The following is an 11,400-nucleotide window of genomic DNA, read 5'->3' as shown; positions in this document are numbered from 1 at the left end:
CTTATGTATTTTAGTTCAAATTCCAGAAACTTATGAATTTAAAACGAAACAATAAACAATTTTTAAAAATTCATTAAAAATCATCCTTTGACTCATTAGTATCTAAAGAATCATTACCGAATTTTTTTATGTTGAAAAAGTTAATATAAAGTATAGCCCTTCAAGATGGTGGCATGAAGTTAAAAGTTGAATTTTTTAAAGTCAAAAGTATCAGATAGTTATATATTATAAAAAGACTAATTATATTTATATAATATGTAATTTGAGAAATAATTAAAGTTTTAGTGACATATTGTATAAATATAGTTTGTCATTTTATATTGTATAACTATCTATTACTTCTGACTCTGAAAAAATTCAAGTTTTAATTCCTATGCCACCATCTTGGAGGGCTATACTTTATATTAACTTTTTCAACATCAAAAGTTCCAGTAATGATTCTTTAGATGCTAATGAGTCAAAAGATGATTTTTAATTAATTTTTAGAAATCATTTATTGTCCCATTTTAAATTCATAAGTTTATAAAAATATAAATTTTTTAGAATTTGAACTAAAATATAAAAGTTGGATTCTATTCTTATACGTTTTGATTTTTTTATATTTTATTTTAATCCAAATAGGGATATTTCCTTATTGACATTTTTGTTTTAAAGTTAAATGTTATTAACTTAAAAGTAGTAAATGTCAATAATCTGTATAAATAGTAAATCGAATCAGTTTGATTCGATTTACTATATATGTGTGGTTAGTAGTAAATTGAATCAATTAGATTCTATTTACACATATATGTTGTATTAGTAGTAAATCTAATCTAGTTGATTCGATTTACTACTAGTATAGCATATACATGCTAAATCAAATCCAATTGATTCGATTTACATTGAAAAAGTGTAAATCAAATCTAATTTGTTCGATTTATATAGAATCATTTAGGATATGTTTGTAACGAAAATCAAAATAGGACATTGGTGTAATTTTGAGACTGAAATGATTTATTAGTGTATTTTACCCTATATTTTAGTTATAGATGTCCTATTGTGTTAGTATATTGTGTTAAAAATTTATTTTTAAAAAAAATACACAAAATCTATTTCTCTTTTTTGTTTGTATTTTTTAACTCATAATTATTTTTTTATTTAAAAAATATATCATTTAATATTATATATATTTATTTTAAAAATTAATATCAAAATTTTAATAAGAATTTTATTGGAGTTATTAGTTAAGTCTGAAAATAATATAATTTACCTCCTAAATACTATAATTGTATTTGTAGTTGATGTATTGAGCAACATGTACTCATCCTATTGCAATTTGTAAAAGTTGGTGGTTTCTATGGATACTTGTTGCAATTGAAAGTGATCTACCTTAGTTCAGCAGGTGAGGAAGAAAATAAATTTTAGCATTATAGAAATGAATCGTACGAGATTGAGAGGCAAGGTCGTCTTCGTGGGAAAGCCTAATACAGGAGAAGGCCTGATGTGGAAAACACGAACAAAGTGAAGCCACGAGTTGACAATCAAAATGCTATAACTAGCCAGATGCCTCCCGGAAGTGAAGCAAACCAGAAAGCTTTAGCTATCTCCACTAAAGATTTGGCGAAGGAGAGAACAGTACAAGATCCACATGGGAATGGGTAAACGAAGAAGGTAGAGGTAGCTGTGGTGAAAGAAAATTTGGACTGGCTACAGAAAAGCCTAGTAGGTGGATCGACGAAGGCTATTGACTTTAGGTCATTGAAGGATTTGGTTGCGAAGAACTTTTCTCAAGTTGTTCAAGTGCGCGAAATGGGAGCATATAAAGCTCTGTTGACCTTTGATAGTGTGTTGAATGCAGAAGAGACTTACACATTCAAAATGAATAGCCTTTTACAGTTGTTTCATAGTGTATGGAGGTGGGACAAGTCGGAGAAAAGTGAAACTCCAAGAGTATGGTTGGAATGTTTCGGGGTTCCATTACATGCGTGGTCCGGGGATACTTTCAAGATAATAGGAAGCCATTGGGGCGAGGTGGTTGGGTGTGATAAAGAGACAGAATCGTGCAGCTCTTTTAGCGTCGGTCGAGTACAAATTGATACCTGTGTGATTGCTGTGATAAATGAATGGGTCCACATCACAATAGGTACTAGTGGCTTTGGTAAAAGAAGTGGGACGTGAAACATATGGAGAGAATTGTAAGTTGGTAACTATGAGAGAGGATGCGGTCAGTTGTGAACACCATAAGATTTTATCTAGAAGGGTTTGTGATGAAGTAGCTATATGGTCGGAAGGACTCGTTAATTCAACAGAATGTACAGACCTGGCAGCAGAGGTGATAATGGAGGGGCTGAGGGAGGAGATTGAAGACGAGGCTAATTTGGTAATTTCAGAAACAATTTTGAACGAGTGGAGTTATGAGTATTTAAGTCACAATCAAATGAAATTTGTAACATATCAATTTAATAATTTCAATATTGAAGGAATAGCAAATTTGGTGGGATATGAGGAGAGCAACGAGGCTGATTCCAAAAAAATAATATCCTGGGATTATGATTGTCACTTTAATGGGTTGGCTAAGGACCAATTGAGGGATAAAAGGCTTGGTCCAGGTTTTAAGCCCACTAACGGTAAAAGGAAGAGCAAGAATGGGTTGGGCCATGAGGGCCCACGCTCCAAGGGAACCGATCAGCTGGGGGACTTGGACATCGCTGCTGGACCACGCGTGAGGAGTTCGGGTCGGGCTTTTGGATTCCTGCAGCTTGGGAACGTGCCTACTTCTGATCCCTTGGAGTCTCTTCGTGACCTGGGAGGCAACACGCATGGAGAGGATTGTGAAGTGGAAGGCACGGTCTCCAGGCTTCATTCTTCAAGTACTTGTCATGGAGCAAGACGTCTTGAGGAGGCCGGTGAAGAAGGTCCGCCCAAGCTGGGTGCTACTTGATTAGTGAAAGGAGGAGGAGCGCTTGAACAGGATGGTGTAGGAAGGCTGAAGGTGCAAGAAATCCAGCTAGACGGTGAACCACATGCCTTGGTGGGTGTGCAAGGATTGACCGTTAATAACAGGGTAATGAAGGCTGAAAGCGGAAGAGATGCAGTGATAGAGGGGGTCACAGAGTAATAAAACATGTTGGAAGGGCATCAGTGGCACAAGGAAACGAGGTGCCGGTATTCGAGCAAAATGACAGACACTGTCAAGGCGATGATTCTGAAAGAAGTGGTCAAGTTTATCAAGAAATTACTAATACAGGCAGAGGAATTGAAGCGACTCATGACAGAAATATACTATAACCTAATGATGGAGATGGCTATAGTGATATTGAGGACAGAGTGGGGGGGGCAAAGCACTGAAAAATGGTGATGAAGCCAGTGACAACGGGTTTTTAGAATTGGATGAGCAGATGATAGAAAACAAAAAGACCTGGGAATTAGCAAAGGAGTCAGTTGCAGAGTTACATAATGAAGAAGATGACTGATAAACCACTATTTTATGGTATATTTTGGATTGAATTGAGTGGATTTTGTCAACTATTCTCACACTTATTCATGTAAATTGCATGCTTTTAAGTTTCCTTCCTAATTTTGTGCTATGATTGAAAACATGCTTCCTAGGCCTTAAAATTGCAAATTTTTAATCCTCTGTTATTATCATTCGATATCGTGATATGTGCATTAAGTGATTATAGGATTTATAGAGCAGGAATGGCATAGAGGATGAAGAGAAAGCATGCTAAAGTGGAAGGAATACAAGAATTTGAAGATTTGAGAAGCTGGAAGCGACGCATACGCATGGCTGAAGCGTACGCGTGATCAAGCAATCTTTCAAGCGACGCGTACGCGTGGCCAGTGTAGAGCCCATCGACACGTATGCGTGACTGACGCGTATGCGTGACAAGCGTGACGTGCTGCAATTAACAGAATTCGCTAGGGGCGATTTCTGGGCTGTTTTTGGCTCAGTTTTAAGCCCGAAAACACAGACTAGAGGTTGGGATGGAGCTGAGACAAGACACACTTTCACTTTAGCTTAGTTTTTGAGTTTTGAATTCTAGTGAGAGAAACTCCTACTTCTCTCTAGGGTTTTTGGTATTCTTAGTTTTACTTTCACTTGGATCTTGAGAGAAGCTGTGGTTACCTTCATTTGGAGTATTTTACTTATAGTTTTCTTCTCTAATTTCTTTATTACTCTTTTCTATTTGGTTACTTGAATTCATGTTTGGATCTTGCTACTATTAAATTTTGTTAATGCATTGAGTTAATTCCATTTTTATTGTTATTGCTTATTTTGTTCTTGTTAATTATTTTCAGTGGTAATTTGAATTTATTTATTTTCCTAGTTATTATCATGTCTTTTATCTTTGCTCACCAAGTGTTTGAGAAAATCTCACCCATGATTATGGAGTAGATTTCCTTGCTTGGTTTGGGGTTGAGTAATTGGAGCCACTTGAATTGTTATATTCAAGAGTAGATTGGAAATTGAATATTGCTATTTAGCTTGAAACTCACCAACTCTAGTTCTTTTCTATGAAGTGACTAGGACTTGTGAGTTAAAGTTAATTGTTTCACTTGACTTTCCTTCACTTGTTAGAGAATAACTAAGTGAGAGCAATGAGCTTTTATCATCACACTTGGGAAAGACAATGAGGATAGAAATTCTGATTCTCACCCCTAACCAAGACATTTTATATTGATTATTTTACAACTCTTGCTAGTTATCCATTGCTTTAATTTTTAGTTATTTATTTTCCTTGTTCTCAAGCTCGAAAAATCTCCAAGAAAATCCTAACCAATAATTTGCATCTTGTGTTAAATCCTTGTAAGCTTGGTGTATTAATGTTGACCCTTTTTCAAGAAAATAAACAATTCTCTATGAATTCTTCTACTCTTTAAATTAGAAGATTATAAGCCTGTATTTGCATTGATGTTACAATTATCTATGAAATCTCCCTTAAAAAATTAGTAATGTGTATTATTGTTGCTAGAAATTTTGTTTTGTTCTTGTTAATTATGCTAGAATTAGGTATTAATTATAAAAAAATCTGCATATCACAAATAAATTAGTAATGTATGTTGTTGTAATTTATTTTCCAATTCATTATTTTAATAGGTTGTATTGAAAATATTTTAAAATTACTTTCCTTTTAATTTATTTTTTGTTTGACAGATAATCATGACACCAAAAGGTAGAGGTGGACGAATGGTATGAAACACTTGTATCAATCAATCTCAGCTTTCCTCACGTAGGCCAGGTATACATTTGGCGTTGAATTTAGTTTACCATTAACGACTCTTGATTTAGGAAATATGATGTATGCTTATTTCATTGAGTTTATGTGAGCAAATTGTTGACATTAATTCTTCTCAACCATCGATACACGTATTAAGTATCTAGTTGTACTATACATTTGAGTTATATGTCTTCATTGTGATTTAATTAATCTTAGGTTAGAAAGTGGTTTTATCCTATCTATTTTTTTTCTTTTTTTTTTACTGTAGGTCAACAGAGCGATAATAACGATGAACCTCATCTTACACAATTGAATGAGGGATCAGCATCACAACCATACCCACAAGTTTTATCACAACCATCACCACAATTAGATGGTATGATCTACTTCAGCTGCTAAATTTTTACATATTCATTAATGAGTACATATCTAGTTGAAAAATGTCTCTTATTCATTATAGGTGTGAATTCATCTGACGAATCTGTTTTAGACGCAAAAGATAATGAGCTACCTAATGTTGGACAATCAAGTGCACATACTGAAACTAGGGATAATAGGAAGTTGATAATAGCTATAGAAAAAGGCGATAACCCGTAAGTAGTTATAATATTATTTTGACCTTGCTATATCTGTATACTTTCTACCTAAAATAAAAAAGAAGGGTATCACTTAGTGCAGTACCTTTAATTTACTAGTTAATTACTATATTTTATCCCTTATTATGTTGTGACTTTTATGTATATTTATTTCACACTTTATCATGTTGAACTTATCATAAAGGTAGAATAAATGGCTCTGATTTTACTGTTCATTCATTAATCTTGTTATTAATGCATGTGCTGTATTTTTTAAAATAAGTATAATAACATATGAGAATTAAAGAAGGTCAATGCATGATTTCAGAAATAGGGGGTAAGATTTTTATTTCATCAAACCTCAAAAGGGGTGAGTCATGTGTATAATTTGTTAGTGAGTCATGTTTGTAATTTGTCTTTGGTTTTATGATGATACTTTTGTAGTGCATTTGATAAACTTGATTTTTATTTGAAAAACTACCATTAGCTGAACCCATCTAATGTGAACAAACTTTTTTCTCTTTATGCACTTACTATTTGTGGTTGCTAATGTTGTACAATATATACCATAAACAACACTGACTAAAAAAGTATATGTTTCACTACTGCAACCAATCTGAATTATAGAATAGAAAATTTGATCCAACAAGTCTTAATGCAAGGCTTTAATGCTCAGATTATCTAAATGTTAAAATTATTAAAATTGACTCAATCTGCACCTACTTTTTTTTTTTCATTCAATCACAAATTATCACAAAGATTTGCTGTTAGAGTCTTACATATGTGTCATTTATATTATAATGTTTATTAATTTATTATATTTATTTTTATAAAATAGATAGAAAAATAATTTTGCATATGTGGATATTCTTCTTCTTTGCAAATCATTGATATTAATCTAAGCCTAAATTTACAACACAGGGAATGCATTTCAGTAAATACCAAAACATATGGCCATTTTAGATTACTATGGAGAAATCTATCAGTAAATAGTTTCAAAGAAATAAATCATTACTTTTCTTTTATATCCTCTCATCCAGTATTATAACTTCTGCTCAATTAGTAACTCAATTCCTGCATTTACTATTATATTGGATAAATGGATGTGCATATTTCTTGTGTTCCTGTCATTTTATTTTTGTCAAAACAGCAAACATAAATACGGATAACAGCAGCTCCATAAAAATGGTATGTGACCAGCAGTTAATACATGCCTCATGAGTAAACTAAATATTTGCTCTGATTATTACTTGTTTTTTATTTTCTGATCTGATCTTAATTTAATTGATGTGGTTATTTTTTCTTAATTTAGTTGATGCACTCTTGGGAGCTTTACATTCTTATGATCTATGTTATTTTCATAAATTATTTTAAAGTTGTGAGTAGTATAGCTAAACCTAGAATTTGTTGTTGCTTTCATGATTTATCAGTGGCGGAGCCACGTTTGTGGGAAGGGGGGCAATGGCCCCTCCCAAACCTTTAAATTTTTTGTTTAGTTTCCTTTTAATTTTCAATTTTTCTCTCTTCTTAACTTATAGTTTTCATGTTCGCCCCTCCCAAAAAAATTTCTAGCTCCGCCCCTGTGATCTATGTTGTTGTGTGTTAAACTATTTTTGATAATCGTGTATTTTTTTTAATGTAGGAAGAGATTTACAAATCATACGGTATTTATTAAGTAGGATGCCTTCTCCAGTGCCAAGATGGCAGGATTATTGTCCAAACATGAAAGACAAGTTGTTTAAAGGTTTCCTGGTAAGTGATTATAATGTTGCTTCAATGCGATTTTAACAAATAATTGAATTGCGTAGTTACTAAGTCTTTCAATCTTTAAATTTATGAAAAACATGAATTTTCATCAAATTATGATAAGGCTATGGCAAGAACTGTTTGGAATAGGACAATGCTCGATCGCTATCCAGATATTTTGAAAAGAGCAAGGGAAAGAGCTTTTAAGGAGGCAAACTCAACTAGTATTGCTGGCATTAAGGGTCATGGACCTAAAGTAATGAAAGTTGATGTTTGGAATGGCTTAGTTGATCATTGGTTAGATTCAAAGTGGAAAAACAGGTTTGTGGCTGGTCAAAAAAGTAGGGCTGCTATGCCTACTCATAAACTACACACTGCAGGGTCTATCAGTTTCGGCGAACACAAGAGAAGAAAGGTATAAAGAAAAATATTGCCTATCTCAAATAATTTATAATAGTATATTCTAATAAATGTTACAGGAAAATAAGTTGAAGCGTCGTGTATCTTTCCTTGAAGTATTTGATGATGTTCATAAGAAAAAAAGTGGAGAATATGTTTCTGAAGTATCCAAGAAAATTATTGTAAGTGCCTTTAATTTTGTAGTCTAATTTACTTTCAGTTTTTTTAATAATATGTCCTTATTTTTCTGATGTAGGATTTATATGGAGAGGCAATATCACAAAAATATGGAGAATATTTATTAGATCAACCTAAAGTTGATCCTGATGTATGGACAGAAGTTGCAGGAACCAACAAGAAAGGACAAGTTCATGGGTTAGGCCGCAGTCTAGATATTGGTATTCATGATCATAGAGATATGCCATTACCAGAAGATACAGGTGTTTCTACAGTCAAACCGGTTTCACAAGCGGACATCACTCAAGCTATTAAAGAAGCATTGCCTAGTATTATAAATGAAGTGTTGCCTAGTGTTGTAAATGAAGCTATATACAGAGTAATCTACTGTCTCTCTTTTCAAGGATTCCAGGATTCCCCCAAGAAAAGGACCATTAGAGTGACTTTGCTAACAATAATATTGATTAGGTGGCTTATGTTAATGCATTTTGTTAGGCTTAGCTTATTTAGGTAATTAATTTGTTTGATAGATAATTTGATTGGGCAATTTGTTTCATTTTCAGGTTTTATAGAAGTTAGCTTACTTTTATTGGTAGTTTACTTAGTTGATAAAAAACTATATAGATTGATTTTTATAGTTACTGATATTATTAGATTTAGCTTGTTTTGGTATTTTATTTGAAAAGTGTCTATGTTGGAGATGTTACATTAGACTTTTGTTTTAATCAATATATTGGGTTTGAATTTTTTTAAAACATGTATAATTTTGATGAACTAATTTTATTTGTATGCATTATAATCTTTTAGTTCAATCACTAAAATAAAAAATAATAATATGATGTTTATTTTAGTATAGTGACAAAATTGGAATCCTAACCGATATTCTAGAACAATTAGCGATATACTCATTGTTGATGATGGTGACAAATTAAATACTCTATTGTGACTGAAATATTTGTGAGATACCTAAAGATTTATTACTAGTTTAAAAGGAATTTGCGATGACATTTTGCGATAGTATTGCAACTAATTGACTACATATTGTTTCCTAGCAAATTAGCGACTATTTCATAACTTTACTTTCTCATTTCGAATAGCTTTGGTTTAGCGACAACATTCCTACAAATTTAATTAAGAATTTTCAAAGATTTGCTATAGATTTGCTACAAAATGTGACAGATTTGCGATCATATTTGCGGACAACTTGCGACGAGTTAGGTTCAGAAAAATTCCTCGCTAATTAGCGTCAACTAAGCATTCTATTTCGTCTACGAAGTTAGCTTGCATTTAGCGATGAGTCTGTTGTAGTAGAATTTGTCGCTAATTAGCGACTACCATTTTGTCTATTTCTTCTATGAAATTAGCTTTTACTTTAGTGATGAATTTGCGACTATCTATTCGGTAGCTAAAAAACTTTCCGATGAATTAGCGACTGTTGTGTTTGCTTCACTGATCTGCGACTTGTAATTAGCGAGGAAAGCATTAGTTGCTAGGCGGTAGCTAATTCATCATAAATTATATTTTGCGTTAGATTAGCGATGATTTTACGACTCTTTTTGTGGTAGCTAATCGGCCATATTCTTGTAGTGGGAAATGACTCGGGATTCTACTCCCGGTTATTAATTTTAATTATGACACACTTTTTAACTTTGACTAGTGAAAAGCTCGTCGGTTGAGACTATACTGCGCGACGTGATTTGAAAAATACTTTTGGTAATTCTTGACCGACATATATCCGCTCGTCAATGATATTATAGCTATTCTCCAACAACAGAATGAAGAAATTACTCAAAAAAGAAGATTGGTGAAACAGAAGGAAAAAGCTAGACGAAGCAGACCTAAAACTCAAAAAAAGGTGTGCAATATTTCTTTAATATGATCTTTAGTTCCTGGAATGTTAAGAGATTGAGGGATGACGAAAAATTGAGGATGGTAAAGGACCTTAAGCGAAAATGTAGATTAAACATGTTAGGTTTGGTGGAGAGTGAAAGGCAGGTAGTGAATAGTTTTGAGGTTTCAAAAATTTAGGGTAATGGCTGTGCGGGGTGGGACTATGTTGAGTCTGTTGGTGCGTTTGGTGGGTTGTTGCTAATATGGGTAAGGAGTTTTTTAACATCAGAAATTCTTATAAAAGTGAGAGATGGCTGTGTGTTGAAGGGGTTATGCTGAAGAATAATTATAATTGTGCTTTTATGTTGGTTTACGGTGCACTTGCTAGAGATGAGAAGCTTGTTATGTGGGAATAAGAGCTAAGTTACATAGCTGGTTTATGTTAGGTTTCCTGTTGTTTCATGGGATACTTTAACGAGATTGTACAGGTGGAATAAAGATGTGGCATTGATAGACTAATCTTGTCGGCAGAAGATTTCAAGAATTGGATACATGACATGGGTTTGGTGGACTTGCCAATTTCTGACCGCAAGTTTACATGGTTCAAAGGTCATTCCTGTAGTCGTATTGACAGGGCCCTGGTTAGCTTGGAATGGCTTGAGGAGTTTCCAAAGACTCGATTACGTGGGAGCCCAAAGGGTTTGTCTGACCACTGTCCTCTGATATTGGAAGATAAGCAGATTAGAGATGAACTGAGGCCATTCAGAAGTCTTGACTCATGGTTTATACATGAAGGATTCTTAAGGATGGTAAAGGAGGAATGGAGAGGAATAGGACAGGTGCAGTTCATAGATAAGTTGAAGGCTTTGACAGTCCCTGTGGGGAGATGGCATAAAGACAATTTTAGTAACATGGACAAGAAAGTTATGAAGTTTGAGGAAGAGATTAAGAAGGTTGATGACATGGTGGGTGATGGGGTCTATGATGGAATAGTGTAGGCAAGAAGGAGGGTGCTGGTGGCTTGCTGTGTGAAATGGTATGTGAGGAAAGAAATACATTAGAACCAGATGTGGCGATCTAGGCATGCGAGAGATATAGATAAGAACACGAGGTACTTCCACAATTTAGCTTCGGCGAGAAGGAGGAACAACAGGATTGATGCACTGGTCATTAATGAAAGATTGATAAGGAATCAAGCTAGGATTGAGATTGCGATTAAAGACTTCTACAAGGACTTATATCATTAGGAGGAGTCTCCAATGGTGAGGTTCAGAGACGGTCTGGTGGAAATGATCAATGAATAGGATGCTTTGGCTTTGGAGGTGCAACCGACTTCTGAGGAGGTTAGAGAGGCAGTGTGGGATTGTAAATCGTCTAAGGCTCTCGAAAGTGATGGTTACAACATGAACTTCATAAAGAAGTGTTAGGATGAAGTTGGTTCTGTGTTCATGACGAACCGGATTTTCTGTCAG

General features: G+C 33.9%; 1 protein-coding gene across 1 annotated transcript; it reads left to right on the top strand.

The window, feature by feature from the left end:
• The first annotated feature begins 10,485 nt into the window (after nt 1-10,485).
• LOC148579882 (uncharacterized) lies at nt 10,486-10,926 on the top strand. The gene has a single exon (XM_088491270.1). The coding sequence runs from the start codon at nt 10,486-10,488 to the stop codon at nt 10,924-10,926; it is 441 nt and encodes a 146-aa protein (XP_088347396.1).
• The last annotated feature ends 474 nt before the right edge of the window (nt 10,927-11,400 follow it).

The sequence above is a fragment of the Arachis ipaensis genome, chromosome B10, assembly GCF_059453495.1.
Source record: "Arachis ipaensis isolate K30076 ecotype BB chromosome B10, ASM5945349v1, whole genome shotgun sequence".
Classification (NCBI taxonomy): Eukaryota; Viridiplantae; Streptophyta; class Magnoliopsida; order Fabales; family Fabaceae; genus Arachis; species Arachis ipaensis.
This window is presented reverse-complemented; position numbering and strand designations above follow the sequence as displayed.

Excerpts from the sequence above, each read along its gene's own strand:
- LOC148579882 (XM_088491270.1), top strand. The coding sequence starts at position 10,486 with ATGGGTTTGGTGGACTTGCCAATTTCTGACCGCAAGTTTACATGGTTC.